Genomic DNA, 17,750 nt, shown 5'->3' with positions numbered 1-17,750 from the left:
AGGAATTAGTTGCAGCTGCAAAACTGCAACTTTTAAACAAAATGATGATGATGCCTTTACCACGATTAAATTTCCTAACCAATTTTAAATTTGTATCTAATTGTAACAAACTTTTAATGCACGCATATATATAAACGCATGCATTATTACAATTGCATTACCCTCAATTCTTCCCACTCTTTCCCAATATCTAGATATCGTGAATATGGATTTGAAATGCATATTCAGCCTAGCAATCCTTGTTTCCCAGATATCGCTTTCGTCGACACAAAATGTGAACGTTGTGATTCAAGGAGCAACATCAATTGGTGAAATAGAGGATAACTTTGCATGCGCTACATTGGATTGGTGGCCTTTTACATAAATTTTGACTTTTCTTGTACTTTATGTTTTTCGTAGGATTTGAAAAAGAAGGGTCTAATAAATGTAATAAAAGGTGAGTTCTACGTATATAATATTACATGTCTCTATCATTAATTCATCCATGGTAGTCCAAAAGAGATTGCAAATATTGCGATTCGAATACTGTTAAAAAGCCACCTCGTAAGAGTGGTTGTGTGATACTTTAAGAATTTTTGAAATTACTTTCAGCATTCAATCCTTTAAGAATCAAAGTTGGTGGGTCGTTGCAAGATCAAGTGGTGTACAGAGTAGGAGAAGTTAAGAATTGCCCCAATTTCATGAAAAATAAAGATAGTTTATTCGGATTGTCTGAGGGCTCCCTTCCCATGGAAAGATGGGACGAACTCAATAAATTTTTCAATCAAACTAGGTTAGTATTTCTATTTATTCTGAAAAATAATTAAACATTCCATTTTTTTTCTTAGTAAAGACATTGACTTTATTAATATGACATTTTGAAGAGTAAAGGTTACGTTCGGGTTGAATGCTCTTCTCGAAAGAAATCGGTCACAAATTGAAAAGGGTCTTTGGGTTGGCGATTGGCCATCACAAAATGCAAGGGATTTCATGAAGTATACTATTTCTAGGGGATACAAAGTTGATTCTTATGAATTTGGTAACTAAATTTGTTTTCCCGAAGCTCTGCATGAGATTATTTTTCATTATACTTTTCGAATTGTATTTTAATCAATTTATTATTTCAGGAAATCAACTCTCTGGAGCTGGGATGGGTGCAAGCGTTGAGGTTGAACAATATGGAAAAGACATAGTAGTACTTAAGAATCTAGTGAAAGAATTACATCCAGATCCCAAAACTCAACCAAAGGTTTTAGGTCCTAGTGGCTATTATGATGAGAAATGGTTTAATTCCTTCTTAGAAGTTTCAGGACATGATGTTGTTGATGGAGTTATACACCATATCTATAATCTTGGACCTGGTATCCAAATATGTCTCAATTCAGTGTTCATTAAAGAACTTTTAGAGGCTTACTTATTACTAGTAGGGTCAGTTTCTTAATTCGAGGGATGCATATGTAGGTGATGATCCAAACATGATTACCAAGATTCAAGATCCATCTTACTTAAATCAGGTTGCCCAAACCTATAAAGGTGTTTTGAATATTGTCAACAAGTTTAAACCGCAGTCGGGAGCTTGGGTTTCTGAATTTAGCGGAGCTCTTCACGGCGGTGCTAAAGATTTGTCCCCATCCTTTGCTGATGGATTTTGGTAATATTTTTCTCTCCTTTTCTTCTACCTAGACCTTTTCTTTGTGTATAATAAAACACGTGGTTGAACTTTTCTCCCTTAATAGGTATCTTGATCAATTGGGAATGGCTTCAACCTACAATCACAAGGTCTTCTGCAGGTAAATTCTAATTGGTGGAAATTATGCTTTACTTAATACTACAACATCTATTCCCAATCCAAATTACTACGGGTCCGTATCTTCACACGGATAGTGTGAGCTTATCCTTGCTTTTTTTCCCTATAGCAACCAACATAATTCATCTTATTAATTTGTTTCGTTTCTAGTGCACTTCTATGGCACCGGCTTATAGGAAGTACTATACTTGCCGTAACTCAAGAGTCTAACCCAAATTTGCGTGTATATGCTCATTGTGCGAAGAAAAAGGTAAGCCAACTTTGATAGAGTGAACTTTTCATTTTTCAAATTATGTATTTTTATTAAATGTTATCAGCATCATTTTCTCTCTTGTAGCCTGGGATTTCTATCATTTTTATTAACTTGTTGAAAGATAGCTCGTTCAATGTCACCCTTTCAAAATACGAGCACCAGAGTCATAATTTGAGATCCACGGATGTTGCGAAGCCTAATTTTGAATTTAGAGGTTCCAAGGATAGAGAGGAGTATCATTTGGCTGTGCTAGCTGGAAATATACAAGGTCAAATTGTGTTGTTAAATGACGTTCCAATGGTTCCAACAGAAACATTCGACATTCCGGCGATGGAACCAAAGCTTGTCAATGCTTCCACGCCCATCTCTATTGCAGCTCATTCCATAGTCTATGTAACCATCAGAGACTTTCAAGCCCCTGCCTGTGCTTAAATTACATCATTACTTTATCTAAAATGTAATACCTTTAAATCATGCTTGAACCTTTAGAATGTGCCAAGAGTTTCTAACTTATTTTTCCAGTTGTTACTATTGTTCTTAGTTATGTACGAATTTTTAGATTTTAGTATCCCTCGATTTTTCTACATTTATCTCAATTCATTTCTTACTATATTTTGCATGGACAAAAAAATCCACAGGGATTAAATCACTCACTATCGCTTTTATATTAGATTCGGCATGTTTCCAATTTTTGTTTTTTTCATCTACTTCATTTCCCTACATCTTTGGTCACAAGTTGCCTAGTGCAATTTCAAATTTAAAGACAGTCTCCTACATGTTTTAATTATAAAGATGAACACAATAAAATTTAATCCAATTAATCGAAACTCATTTAGTTACCTTAGAAATACCTTCTTTTTCCAAATATTACAACATAACAAAAAATAAGAATTAAATGAACGCTATTGGAAGAAAAGAATATTCCTATTCAATGTTTGGCGAAAAGAAGCTTTATTAAGGATAACGAACGCCCTCTTTTGTCTGGGGCCGTTGTGGAACTGGTATAGGCCTCTCCTCCTTGAAGATTGAAATTGTTCTACTTCAACCTCCTCATTCTGATTTTGTGGGATTTGAGTACTCTTTCCACTCGTGCCTTGTGTCGAAACCATTTTTTTAAAGGGATGTTTGAAAAATGGGGATCGACTTTTGAAAAACAAAAACGGGAGTCGCCACCAACCTTTTTGGGTGTGATTGGATCACCTTATAAAACGTTTTGGTCTACAAAAATTAAGAAAATAGGTTCGGGAGTCGGTTACGTACGAGGAAGGATTAGCACCCTCGCAACGCCCAAAATTGGTACCAAATTGAATAGTTTTCTGTCTTTATGTCAAAAATTTGAAAGGATTTAAAAATAGGATCCCTTTTTTAAAACCAGAATTATTTAAGTTGAAAAATCGAGATTCCTTAGCTCTGAAAGAATGCAAACATCACATCCAGCATGATAGGACACGATATTCTTAAACTCTCGTAACTGAAATCATCTCGTGATTTACAAAATCTATTTAGAAGGATACTTTAGGCATTTAGACAAACGGGAAATCGCAACCCAGCATGTTAGGGCACTATTTCCTGAATTCCTAAATACAAAAAACATTGCCTCATTTTAGAAAAACTTTTGGATAAAATATGACAATTAAATGAAATACATTTTTTTAAAATAGTGATTTGAGTAAAATTTAAAAAATAATTTACTAAGAGTAATACTAAAAAAATTATTAAAAATGAAAGAGTTTGATATGATACTAAAATTATTAAAAAATTACAATATATAAAAAAAATCTGGGAAACATGGATTAAATCAAAATAAAAAGGGTTGAAAAACGAAGATGAACAAAGAATAAAATAAGAACAAACCATAGAAAATAAGAACGTAAAAGGGAGGGAAATTTGAGTGAAAGCTCTCAAAAATTTTTATTGTTTCCCAAAACTCCAGTATCTCTACAATGAAGGGAAAGGCCTCTATTTATAGTTGAAGCTCCTCAAATCCAGCGGTATAGATCAATTACATCAACGGTTAAGATTAAAAGGTATCTACAAATTAAATCTCTAAGATTACAAAATCATATCTTCTAAGATTGCATATCATATCTAAGATTGCAATCATATCTAAGATTGTATCATATCTAAGATTGCAATCATATCTAAGATTGCAATCATATCTAAGATTGTATCATATCTAAGATTGCATATCATATCTAAGATTGCATATCATTGAAGATTATATTTCCATATGAGTCAAGCTTACAGATGGACCTTAAATCTCTTCAAGTAATGGGTCATTCTAATCGGGCCAAATTATATTTGTAATTCTTGACTGAACTTGGACTTCGTTTTTTTTTTGGGGTTTATTATTTTTGTTTTTAGACTTATTTCTGGGCCCGGGCAAAATTGAGTGTCTACAGCTGCCCCTCTTTGCTCATTGTTGTGTAACAGGAATAGAGCAAAGACTATAAAAAGACCAATTTTTCCCGGGCTCGCGGAGTCTTGAGTTCTTGATCTTTGATCTTCTTTAAATGGCCTCTTGACGGCTTCAATCTGCCTCACTGCAACTCAGGAAGATGATATCTGCTATCTTTGATCTTCTCCCCATCTAATACAGAGACGCCAAATCTGTTATATTCGATCTGCTCCCCGTCTAATACAGAGATGCCAAATCTGTCATCTTGGATCTACTTCGATGTAAACACATGAAGGTCAGATCTGCTATGTCTTCGATCTGCTCCCCATCTAATACAGAGATGCCAAATTATCTTGGATCTGCTTCAATGAAGTCCAATCTGTTATGTCTTTGATCTGCCCCCCGTCTAATACAGAATGCCAAATCATCTTGGATCTGCTTCAATGAAGGTTAAATCTGCTGTGTCTTCGATCTGCTCCCCGTCTAATATAGAGATGCCAAATTATCTTGGATCTGCTTCAATGAAGGTCAGATCTGCTATGTCTTCGATCAGCTCTCCGTCGAATATGGAGATGCTAAATCTGTTTCTTCGATTTGTTCTCTGACAGTACAGAGATGCCAAATTTGCTATCTTTGATCTGCTCTCTGACAATACAGAGACACCAAATCTACTATCTTTGATCTGCTCTCTGACAATACAGAGATGCCAAATCGACTATCTTCGATCAGCTCTCTAACAATACAGAGACGCCAAATCTGCTATCTTCGATCTGCTCCCTGTCTAATACAGAAATGTCAAATCTGTTTCTTTGATTTATTCTCTGACAATACAGAGATGCCAAATCATCTTGGATCTGATTCAGTGTAAACACGTGAAAGCCAAATCTGCTATGCTTTAGCCTGTTACCCTACTGCTTAGGGGGTTAAGGTGCATCAATCTTCATTGTCCCTTGAAGGACATAAGCTGTATAATGTGTATGAGTTCATGCCTAATGATTAGGATGCTATGATCGAAGTGAGTCAAAGGCTCCTAATTAAACCTATTATAATGCAAAATGTTTATGAATATGACCCTTATTCCAGACGTCACCACTCATTCTTTCATCGAAGTTTATCCTTATTTCTCTCGAAGTATCATTCCTACTCAGCCTGTGGGTTTGTACCATTCTTCAAATCCTATGACCCACCAAAAATGTCTGTAAGATGATCCTCTCTTAGGATCGAATCGTTTGATTTGTCCAATCATCATTTTGGACTAAAGAAAGAATTTCCTCGAGTTCTTTCAAACCTCACTTACATGAATTCTTCAAACAATTGTTCTGTTTTAGTTTCTTATATTATCTAGAAATTTACAGAGTAATGAGCAAAACTTCATTTGCGAAAATTATTTAGTTCATCTATCATTATTTTAGTGCAACATACTTTAAGAATAATGGAAGATGAATTTAATCTTGAGAATAATTAGATTTGAATAAATTTGTCAAATATACAAAGGAAATTAATCTGAAAGCCTATCTTTGAGAAGAAAAAGAATCTAAAAATAGCAAACAGGATAAAAGTTAGATGCCCTAGATATCACCGCTTGAGCGTTTATATGCCAGCTCCATGAAGACTTTCTTGAATTCAACATGTGTTTAAAAGATCCAAATTACTTTGTTGATGCCTTGATATACAACGTACTTCACTCTTCGTTGAATCAGATATAGCAAGATTACCGTGTGCTCTTCAAAATTTGAGCTGCCTTTTCGGGTTTTCAACCCAAAACCCCTTTGGTCACAAGGCGCCCTTTGCGGGTTTTCACCTTGGCCTCTCTATTTTTTTTTCGAAAACTCAATGCGCCCTTTGCGGGTTTTCACCCTGAATTCTTCTCTCCTTTAGACAAAGTACTTTTTGACTGAGTCTCAATTCACTGGATTGGGCAAACTCTTCCCATCCATTTCTGTTAAGATCAATGCACCCCCAGATTCTTCACAACATACGGCCCTTCCCAATTTGGCATCCATTTTCCTCTAAAGTCCTTCAGAATAGGGAGGATCTTTTTCAGCACAAGATCCCCCTCATGGAATTCTCTTGGTCACACTTTCCTGTCATAAGCTCGCATCATTCGCTTCTGATACATCTGACCATGACGAATGGTCTTTAGCCTCTTTTCTTCAATCAAGTTCAACTGATCATATCGTGATTGTATCCATTCAGCTTCATTCAACTTTATCTCTGACAAGACTCAAAGAGACGATATTTCCACTTCAATGGGTAACACTGCTTCCATCCTATAAACCAACGAGAAAGGAGTTGCCCCGGTAGAAGTTCTGACACACGTTCGGTAAGCTAAGAGTGCAAATGATAACTTTTTATGCCAGTCTCTGTAGGTTTCAGTCATTTTCCCCACTATCTTCTTGATGTTTTTGTTAGCAGCTTCCACTGACCCATTCCCATTCATCTTTGGGCGATACGGCGAAGAGTTATGATGCTTAATCCTGAACTGACTGCAAACTTTTGCTATCGTTTTATTGTTCAATTTCAATGCATTGTCTACTATGATCCTTTCAGGCATCCCATACCAACAAATAATCTCTTTCTTCAAGAATCGACTTATAGCCGACTTAGTAACATTCACATAAGAAGCAGCCTCTACCCACTTTGTGAAGTAATCAATGACCACAAAAATAAAGCGATGCCCATTTGAAGCTTTTGGTGATATTTTCCCAATGACATCCATGCCCCACATAGAAAAAGGTAATGGAGAAGTCATAACGTGTAGAGGTGAAGGTTAATCTTGTATGGCTCCAACTTTGTCTGAATCAACTTCTATTCCTTTTTCACTGACCATAAAACCTAGTAACTTCCCCGACCTGGCTCCGAAAGTGCATTTTGTTGGATTAAGTTTTAACTGAAACTTCCATAATCTCAGGCACAGCTTCCTCAAAACTTCAATATGTTCCTTTTCTGTTCGAGATTTAGCAATCATGTCATCAATATACACTTCGATCTCCTTGTGCATCATATCATGGAATATGTTCACCATAGCCCGTTGGTATGTTGTCCCTGCATTCTTCAATCCAAACGGCATTACTTTGTAACAAAAGGTGCCCTACAATGTTATGAAAGTGGTTTTATCCATGTCTCCCGGATGCATATTTATCTGGTTGTACCCCGAGAAACCATCCATGAAGGAGAATAATGAATATCCCGCTATGTTGTCTACCAAAGTGTCTATGTGCGGCAGAGGGAAATTATCTTTTGGGCTAGCTTTGTTCAGATCTCTGTAATCAATGCACATTCGTACCTTCCCATCCTTCTTAGGGACTAGTACAATGTTAGCTACCCATTCAGAGTACTTCACCTCTTGTAAGAATCCTGCATCGAACTGCTTCTTGACTTCGTCCTTTATCTTCTATATGATATCTGGCCTCATTCTTCACAACTTCTGTTGGACTGGCTTACAATCCTATCCTATTGGAAGACGATCCACCACAATATCAGTATTTAACCTTGGCATATCTTGATAGAACTATACGAAGATTTCCTTGAACTCACGTAGCAACTCAATCAGTCCTTGCCTTGTGTCCTCGGCAATATGCGTGCCAATTTTCACCTCTTTCCCTTCCTCTAGGGCTACATTCTCTATTACCTCTTTCTCATGGGGCATGATTTATTTCTCCTCCTGTTTTACCATCCTCAACAGATCTGGAGACACATTACAGTCCTGGACATCTTCAAAATCCTGAGATTCCTCTAAACACATGTCTTGCTCACAAGAGAAATCAGGATTTGTAATATCAGTGCTCATATCATTGATATCTAGGGACCTGTGAAGTATAAAGAATATAAAAAGAATGAATGAATTTAAGAATGATTATTTATGTGCTACGAATGAAAGAATAAGAATTGCAAAAGTTTAGCGAAATATTGGTTGATAAAAATGAAACAATACTCGTTCAAATTGATAAAAGTTATGTTTTATTAAAAAATAATAGATGATCGTAAGCCCATTCCACAAATGTAATCCTATTACTCCTAGGCCCTAGAGTAACAAGAATGTTTCGAGAATTACTCTAAAAAATTCCTAAAGACTACAAGAAGTTCCTCTACAGTCCAATTGTTCACAGAGCTTCCCGGTTCGTAAGGGTGAATGCCCTCAAGGTTTCCTTGCTCCTTCATTCCTCTCTTTAGAGATTATCATCTCTCTTTTTTCCATTTCTTCCCATATCATCTTCATCGGCGTTCTCACCTCAGCCACGCCTTCCTTTATTCTCCTCTCACTGGTTTCACCAATGGCGTTCACTCCTTGATCGTTATGATTTGTAATGGGTTTTCAGTATTCGGGGTATTATCAAACTTCACTACCCCCATCTTAATAAGCCTTTCTACGGCCTTCTTAAAACCAGTATAGTTTTCAATCGAATGCCCTGGTATTCCAGCTTGGTATTCACATCGACGTTTGCGTCATACCATTTAGGATATGGGGGCTGCAATGGCTTAAGGTGAAAAGGAGAAATAACATGTGCATCATATAAGCTTTGATAGAGCTCACGATACGTCACAAGGATAGGTGTGAATTGTATCCTTTCAGAATTCTGCCTTGTACCTGACTCCTGCCTTTGAGAACTCTGTTGCTCAACCGCAACTATTTTAGGTTGACCAACTGTGATTGCCCTCGTGTTGAAAGTACTTGTGTTATTCACTTCACTATCCTTTCTCTTTGGGGCCGATCTTTTAGTTGTTTCCCCCTCAATTTTGCCACCCCTTATGGCATTCTCAATCATCTCTCCCGCCATGACTATATCCATAAAACTTTTAGTGGTGCTCCCAATCATGTGAGTGATGAATGGAGCTTTTAGAGTGTTTATGAACAATATGTTAGTCTCCTTCTCAAACAATGGTGGTTGAACTTGCATTGCTACCTCTCTCCATCTCTGTGCATATTGCCTAAAATTTTCATTAGGCTTTTTCTCCATATTTTGCAGTGTGATCCTATCAGGAGTCATGTCAGTCACATGATTGTACTGCTGCATGAAGGCCTGTGCAAGATCCCTCCATGAACTTATTTTGGCCCGGCTCAGTTGATTATACCACTTGGATGCTGCTCCAATTAAACTGTCTTAGAAACAGTGAATCAACAATTGATCATTATTCACATACCTAGTCATCCTCCTACAGAATATCGTAATGTGGGCTTCTGGGCACGTAGTCCCATTGTACTTCTCAAATTATGGCATCTTGAATTTGTGAGGAAGCACCAAGTTTAGGACCAAGCTTAGATCTTTGGCATCAACCCTATGATGCCCATCAGCATTCTCTAAAGCCTTGAACTTTTCCTCCAATCATTTGCAGCGATCTTCCAACTGTCTTGCAGCCTCAGTTCTTAGATCCTCTTTTTCAGCCATGTCTAAGTCAGGAATGACAGGATTTGCAGGATTGTCACCCAACTTGAATCCTGAACCAGTTGGGAAACTCATGGGGATCCCAGTATCGACCGACCCTTGTTAGGGCCTTATAGTGACAGATGGCCTCCTAGGAAGTGCCTTGGTTTGTGTAGGCACGTGGGGTGGGGTGAAACCTGGAGGATGATCCTCACCCTCCTCGCCAATAATTGCCATGGGAGTCTTTCCCTTATCAGTGTCCCTCATAAGTTGGGCCATCTCGGCCATCATGTTCCTTTGTGCGTCCAACATTTGCTCCCTCATGTCGTGTTGCATCTTTGCCAATTGCTCTTGCAATTGGTCCTGCATGTCCTTCTGTAACTGTTCAAATCTTTGGTCCATGTTCTTAGTTTTTTGCACGAGTTCCGTAGTGATGTGTTGCTTTTAGATTTTCTTTCTCTTACTCTCTTTCTCCCTATTAATTTTAACTAATTAGGGTCTTTCTATAAAGTTGAATGCATATAATACAATGAGATGCTATGAAATGCAAATGCATGAATGCAAAAAGATGTCGATTTTGATTCAATTTCATTTTAGAAAACGTTATTTAAGGAACAAAAATATTTTCATAAAACGGATTACAAATACGCTTTCGCCCGGAGGCCTAGAGTCTTAACCCTATCTAATAACAATGTTAACTCTTATCCTCTGTCTGACGATGACTCATACATTATACTCAGCGTTCTACTGCCAAATCCTTCAAGTGTTCAGCAACCTCTAGAATCTGAATAAGGCTTCTCCCATGAGATAATCCCTATTTCCAACTTGATCCTAAAGATGGTGAAGTGCTCCCTTCCACTGTTCTTCTCTTGCCTCGAGCTGCTCAATCTGTAGCTCACAGCCCTGTAGTGCTGCTTCCAACCTTCCAATATCGTGCTTCATTTCCTCGATCTTATTCAAGCTTGCCTTTAACTCGATTGCAAGGTTGTGACTTCGGTAATGATGAAGAGATCGTCCAAGTTCAGCCACCTTAGTTTTTAATCCTTGATTTTCCTTCTCTAAGGCCTGATTACGCGACTGCATCTCTTGGAACTTCTTCTCCCAATACTCGGCTTTGGCTCTTTCTTCCTGAATCTTTTGCTGCCACTGCTCTAGAGATCTCCCTAATCCGACCCTTTTCAACGTTACCTGGGCCTTTTTGTAGTGCGTCTTTAAATCATGTCAATCTTCATCGATCTTTCTCTTTTCCTTTTTCACCTTCTCGACTTCCATCTTTTGAACATCGATATCGAGACTTAAGCACATTTTTTCCTCTTCGAGCTTCTCAAACCTCTTTTCAATCTCCGAATTCTTTCTCTCGAACTCTTGCTTCATAACCTCCAACTCCGATGGAATCACTCGTAAGCTCTCCTCTAATGATCGAGCCACTCCCAAAATTGGCCTAGGGACATTATCGTTGACTTTCCTACTAAACCACCCTTTATACTCAAGGATTGACGTCGAGCCTTCAGTCAAGATCTTCATACAGAAAGGCTTCTTCCAAGCCTCAGAAATCTCTCGCATCTTCTTCTTATAGTGATCTCCTTTATAAGAGAAATCACTTTGAGCTAGACCCTGTGTAACCGGTATGAACTGCCTCGCTCTATATTGCATTAGAACAAGAAATGGTGCATATCCAACAACTTCCCAAATTCCTGGAAAAGGGACCCAATCAAAACTGCCACAGTGATAAAGGACTTCACTAGGCACCAACCAAGGAGCCTTCCACATAACATCTTCCTCTCGAAGATTCTGAAGAATGTCTATCCACCTCTCCTCTAAAATGTCATCTCTCCTCGGCATGTCTACTGCTTCTTTTAAGGGAGAATAACCCTCAAAGAATACTCGGCAAGGAACCTTATCAAGCTTCTAAAAATGACTGTGGAACCAAACCAACAGCAACTATGCACATCCAATGAATCTACCTTCACCGGCTCTCTGACATGCACTCAAAGATCTAAATGTCTCAGCTAAGATTGCTGGTACCGGTGTATTCTGCTTACCAACGCGATCGAACAAATCCACAACTGCCTCATCTATGTGCCTTAACGCCTTCGGGAAAATCACCATGCCGTAAATACTCAAATCCAGGACGTCGACCCTTTTCTTTACGTCTGGATGTGTCGATATCAAATCCTTCAAAACGGCCCATGGAACGCACTTACTATCACCCTTTTGCTGTATACGAGCTACAACCCACTACTCACTCATCCCAGTAATCATCACCAACTTCTCTGCAAAAGTTGGAAGACTAGCAGGCCGAACATAAGCCTTGTGACCCTGAATCCTCGGGCAACACAGTAAAGTCGTATACTCTTCCAAAGTAGGTGCAAGATCAACATCACCAAATGTAAAGCAACTATAAGCAGGGTTCTAGAACTGTACCATAGCTTGAAACAAGTGCCTATCTACTTTGACGTCTAGCAAATAGGGAAGGTCTCCATAATTCTGATAGAAAAGCTGCTTAGCCTCGTCATCCCATTGGGCCCAAATGTTTCTCAGCTCCTGAAACTCATTCTGCATCGAATTAATACGGGTGAAGTCCCATAACTCTGATGTATATCCCTCAGTGACACTATATCCTTTCTCTAACTGGGTTTTCTCTTACCAGGTACAGACAGAAACATTGTCCTCTACTCTATCAAGGTATTCATTCCTCATAACAAAACTTTCATATCTAGAAATCGAGCCGTGAATCGACACCTTTAAATGCCAAATGACATGCAATGACAGCAAAATAAAAATAGGTCGGTATCATAAAAAAATGATAAATAAGTACTTACAAGGGTAGCTTACTAAAGGATATCACTATCTTTCCTAAACTCTTTAAACTTCACTATATGAGTTTTAGCTCTAAAGCCAGGGTACCTGAACCAGTAGATTCCTTGGTCTTCACCCATTATAGGGCCATATAGACCAAGTTCAGTTCAGGGGGACATATTTCCCTATGGCCATACGGAGATGAAAATCTCACGAAGACATAGGTACAGTATCCCGGAAGTAATCCACTAGCTCATACGAAGGTGAAAACCTTACGAAAGCGTAACTTCTCACTCCTACTTAAGGGTGTGACCACAGCGGTCATGCAAATGCAATGTACAGCAATAAGGTAACAAACAATATGCAGCAAACACATGTAAAAAGGATCCAATTTTAAATTTTCCAAACTTTCGACATTAAGACAGAAAATACTCAATTTCTTGGCTTGACTCTCTTAAGTCCCCAGCGGAGTCGCCAAGCTGTCGAAACCATTTTTTTAAAGGGATGTTCGAAAAATGGGGATCGACTTTTGAAAAATGAAAACGGGAGTCACCACCAACCTTTTTAGGTGTGATTGGATCACCTTATAAAACGTTTTGGTCTACGAAAATTAAAAAAAATAGGTTTGTGAGTCGGTTACGTACGAGGAAGGATTAGCACCCTCGCAACGCCCAAAATTGGTACCAAATTGAATAGTTTTCTGTCTTAATGTCAAAAATTTGAAAGGATTTAAAAATAAGATCCCCTTTTTAAAACCAGAATTATTTAAGTTGAAAAATCGAGATTCCTTAGCTCCGAAAAAATACAAACATCACATCCAGGATGATAGGACACGATATTCTTAAACTCTCGTAACTGAAATCATCTCGTGATTTACAAAATCTATTTAGAAGGATACTTTAGGCATTTAGACAAACGGGAAATCGCAACCCAGCATGTTAGGGCACTATTTCTCGAATTCCTAAATACGAAAAATATTGCCTCATTTTAGAAAAACTTTTGGATAAAATATGACAATTAAATGAAATATATATTTTTTAAAATAATGATTTGAGTAAAATTTAAAAAATAATTTACTAAGAGTAATACTAAAAAAATTATTAAAAAATGAAAGAGTTTGATATGATACTAAAATTTAGTAAAAAATTAAAATATATAAAAAATTCGGGAAACATGGATTAAATCAAAATCAAAAGGGTTGAAAAATGAAGATGAACAACGATTGAAATAAGAACAAACCGTAGAAAATAAGAACATAAGAGGGAGGGAAATTTGAGTGAAAGCTCTCAAAAATTTTTATTGTTTCCCAAAACTCCAGTGTCTTTACAATGAAGGGAGAGGCCTCTATTTATAGTTGAATCTCCTCAAATCCAACGGTACAGATCAATTACATCAACGGTTAAGATTAAAAGGTATCTACAAATTAAATCTCTAAGATTACAAAATCATATCTTCTAAGATTGCATATCATATATAAGATTGCAATCATATCTAAGATTGTATCATATCTAAGATTGCATATCATATCTAAGCTTGCATATCATTGAAGATTATATTTCCATATGAGTCAAGCTTGTAGATGGACCTTAAATCTTTTCAAGTAATGGGCCATTCTGATCGAGCCAAATTATATTTGTAATTCTGGACTGAACTTGGACTTCGTTTTTTTTTGGGTTTATTATTTTTGTTTTTGGACTTATTTCTGGGCCCGGACAAAATTGAGTGTCTACACCTTGAATGCCTAATTTGAGTAGCCAATTCATTCATAACTTTCCCACATCTTGTTTTGTTCTTTTATTCTTGTTTTATTTTTATGATACTTCCTCTTTTACTTCTTTTAATTAGTAGGGGAAAATAACACAGGAGGTCCTTGTACAAAAGAGTCGAGACCTATTTAGTCCATGTACTATAAGAGAGTGTGCAAAAAAAGACAATTAATGATGAAATTGACTATTTACGTCAATAAAATGTTAGGACACGAGCAATTCAGTCCATCTCAAATTAAAATAGGGTAATCTAGTCCCCATATTATTTAAATGTGTGGAAAAAGGGATAATTGAATAGGGGGTTAACTCCTCTCGTTTGTAAAAAAAATTAAATGGTGTGAAAAATAAAATAAAATAAAATAACACACAAATTTTACGTGGAAACCCTTTCGGGAAAAAAACCACGAGCAGAGGGGAAGAAAATTCACTATGTCAAAAATTTGAATCAATACAAGAGGAATAGACTATGTCTATTTATAGGCTTGTACAGCCATATTCTAGTAGGATTGAAACAACTTATCCTAATCAATATAAATAGATGGAGTTCAATAAGGTTTAAAAAACTTTATTCTAAAATAAAATAAAAGAAGTCTAGTTCTATATGGATTTTACTTTTATTTTATTTTCCATCGTATTTTATTTAAATAAGAATTCGGGTCACTTAATTCTAACAATCTCCACCTTGACACAAATTCTCAATGAACAAGTTCTTCATCGCGAACTTTTAATGAACAAGTTCTCCACCTCTTCCATAAAAACCCCTTAAGGGTTTAACTTCAACAATGAACACCAACCAAGTCTAAGCAATGCTCAAATTGGTTATAGGAAGTGACTTAGTCATCATATCTGCAGGATTTTCATGAGTACTAATTTTGCTCACAATAATATCACCACGAGCAATAATATCCGAACAAAATGATACCGAACATCAATATGTTTTGTTCTCTCATGAAACATTTGATCTTTTGTAAGGAAGATGGCCCTCTGATTGTCACAAAATACTGTACTGATTTGAAGGTCTTCATTGAGTTTACTAAATAGTCCCTTCAACCAAATAGCTTCTTTACAAGCCTCAGTAATCACCATGTACTCAGCTTCAAGTGTAGACAAAGTGACTATAGTTTGCAAAGTGGCTTTCCAACTAATTGCACAACCTTCAATTGTAAAGACGTAACCTGTGAGAGATCTTCTTCTATCAAGGTCTCCAGCAAAATCAACATCAACATACCCTATGACTCTATCTTTAGTTCTTCCAAACTGTAAGCAAACATCAGTAGTGTCTCGTAAGTATCTTAAAATCCACTAAACTGCTTTCCAATGTTCTTTATCGGGATTTGCCATGTATCTGCTAACTGCACTGACTGCATATGATAAATCTGGACGTGAACAAACCATCGCATACATGAGAGATCCCACTGCACTAGAGTATGGAACATGTGGCATGTACTCAATCTCATCATCTGATTGTGGAGACAAAGCCAATGAAAGTTTGAAATGGGCTGCTAAATGAGTATTAACAGGCTTAGCACTCTGCATATTGAACCTGCAAAGAACTTTCTCAATGTACCCTTTCTGACTTAGGTACAATTTACTTACTTTTCTATCTCTGAGAATCTCCATACCAAGTATCTTCTCTGCTGGTCCTAAATCTTTCATCTCAAATTCTTCACTTAGTTGGGCTTTGACCTTTCTTATCTCTCATTTATCTTTTGTTGCTATCAACATGTCATCAACATAAAGAAGTAGATACACAAAAGAACCATCACTATTTTTCTTATAGTAAACACAACTGTCTACACTACTTCTTTTGAAATCATGAGAAGTCATAAAGGAATCAAACCTCTTGTACCACTGTCTTGGTGACTGTTTCAAACCGTAAAGGGAATTTCTCAGCAAGCAAACATAGTCCTCTTTTTCTGAGACTATAAAACCCTCTGGTTTTTGCATGTAAATATCCTCATCAAGTTCTCCATACAGAAATGCAGTTTTTACATCTAACTGTTCAAGCTCCAAATCATGTATGGCCACAATACGAAGCAAAGCTCGAATCGAACTATACTTAACAACTGGAGAGAACACATCTGTGAAGTCCACTCCTGGAATTTGACTGTAACCCTTTGCAACAAGTCTTGCTTTATATCTGGGTTCTTCAACTCCTAGAGTCCCTTCTTTCTTTTTAAACACCCATTTACAACGAACAACCTTTTTACCTTTAGGAAGTTTCACAAGGTCCTATGTTCTATTTTTTTGGAGTGATTCCATCTCTTCTTGCATAACAAACATCCACTTTTCTGAGTCTTCACAGCTAACCGTCTTAGAATAATTAGATGGCTCTTGATTCGCATCTATATCTTCAGCCACATTTAAAGCATAAGCAACTAGATCAGCCTCGGCATACTTCTTTGGAGGCTTAATTTCTCTTCTAGTTCTATTTTTGGCAATAGAGTATTGTGGTGAAGAAGCAACTCTATTCTCAATTTTTGTTCTAGCTTGAGGAGTTGACTCTGTATTAATCTGATGCTCCACCTGCTTTTGATTTTCTCTATTGGAAGAGTCTTTAAGAGATAAGTTAGGTAGCATAGTAGTTTCATCAAAAACAACATCTCTGCTAATCACAACTTTTCTATTTTCAAGACACCATAACTTATACCCTTTTACACCAGCTTTATAACTAAGAAAAATGCATTTAATGGATCTCGATTCCAATTTTCCATTATCAACATGAGCATATGCAGGACACCCAAAAATCTTTAAATCAGAATAATTAGCAGGATTACCAGACCATACCTCTTGTGGAGTCTTTTTCTCAATGGCAACGGATGGAGATCGGTTGATCAAAAAACATACAGTAAAGGCTGCTTCTGCCCAAAATGACTTCGGTAAGTTGGCATTTGATGACATACATGGAACCTTCTCCATTATTGTTCTGTTCATTTGTTCTGCAACGCTATTTTGCTGTGGAGTATGACGAACTGTCAAGTGTCTCATGACCCCTTCTGACTTGCACAATCTATTAAACTGATCAGAACAGAATTCTAAGCCATTGTCTATACAGAGGTATTTTATCTGTTTTCCCATCTATTTTTCAATCATAATTTTCCAATACTTAAATGCGAAAAAAACATTGCTTTTCTACTTCAAGAAGAACGCCCAAACTTTTCTGGAAAAATCATCAATAAAGGTTAGCATATAATTAGATCCACCTCTCGAAGGCACTCTGGATGGCCCCCACAGATCAGAATGAATATACTCTAAAGTTCCCTTCGTGTTATGGATTCCTCTAGTGAATCAAACTCTCTTTTCCTTCCCAAAAACACAATGCTCACAGAAATTTAGTTTGCAAATTCCTTGCCCATCAATAAGTCCTCTTTTGCTCAATTCTGCC

At 37.1% G+C, this 17,750-nt stretch overlaps 1 protein-coding gene across 1 annotated transcript; it reads left to right on the top strand.

Annotated features, from left to right (window-relative positions):
• Window positions 1–205: 205 nt before the first annotated feature.
• Window positions 206–2,471, top strand: LOC107889859 (heparanase-like protein 2). Its single transcript, XM_016814407.2, has 8 exons — window positions 206–308; window positions 592–772; window positions 864–1,018; window positions 1,107–1,340; window positions 1,441–1,630; window positions 1,716–1,769; window positions 1,937–2,036; window positions 2,124–2,471. Exons 1-8 carry the CDS (start codon window positions 206–208, stop codon window positions 2,469–2,471), a joined length of 1,365 nt encoding a protein of 454 aa, XP_016669896.1.
• Window positions 2,472–17,750: the final 15,279 nt, after the last annotated feature.

This window comes from Gossypium hirsutum, chromosome A09 (assembly GCF_007990345.1).
Source record: "Gossypium hirsutum isolate 1008001.06 chromosome A09, Gossypium_hirsutum_v2.1, whole genome shotgun sequence".
Lineage (NCBI taxonomy): Eukaryota > Viridiplantae > Streptophyta > Magnoliopsida > Malvales > Malvaceae > Gossypium > Gossypium hirsutum.
Note: the sequence above shows the minus strand (reverse complement) of the source record. Positions and strands in the feature narration are given on the sequence as shown.

Excerpts from the sequence above, each read along its gene's own strand:
- LOC107889859 (XM_016814407.2), top strand. The coding sequence starts at position 206 with ATGGATTTGAAATGCATATTCAGCCTAGCAATCCTTGTTTCCCAGATA. Across the intron at positions 773-863 it reads AAATTTTTCAATCAAACTAG|AGTAAAGGTTACGTTCGGGT; the intron begins GTTAGTATTTCT and ends GACATTTTGAAG. Across the intron at positions 1,631-1,715 it reads TCCTTTGCTGATGGATTTTG|GTATCTTGATCAATTGGGAA; the intron begins GTAATATTTTTC and ends CTCCCTTAATAG.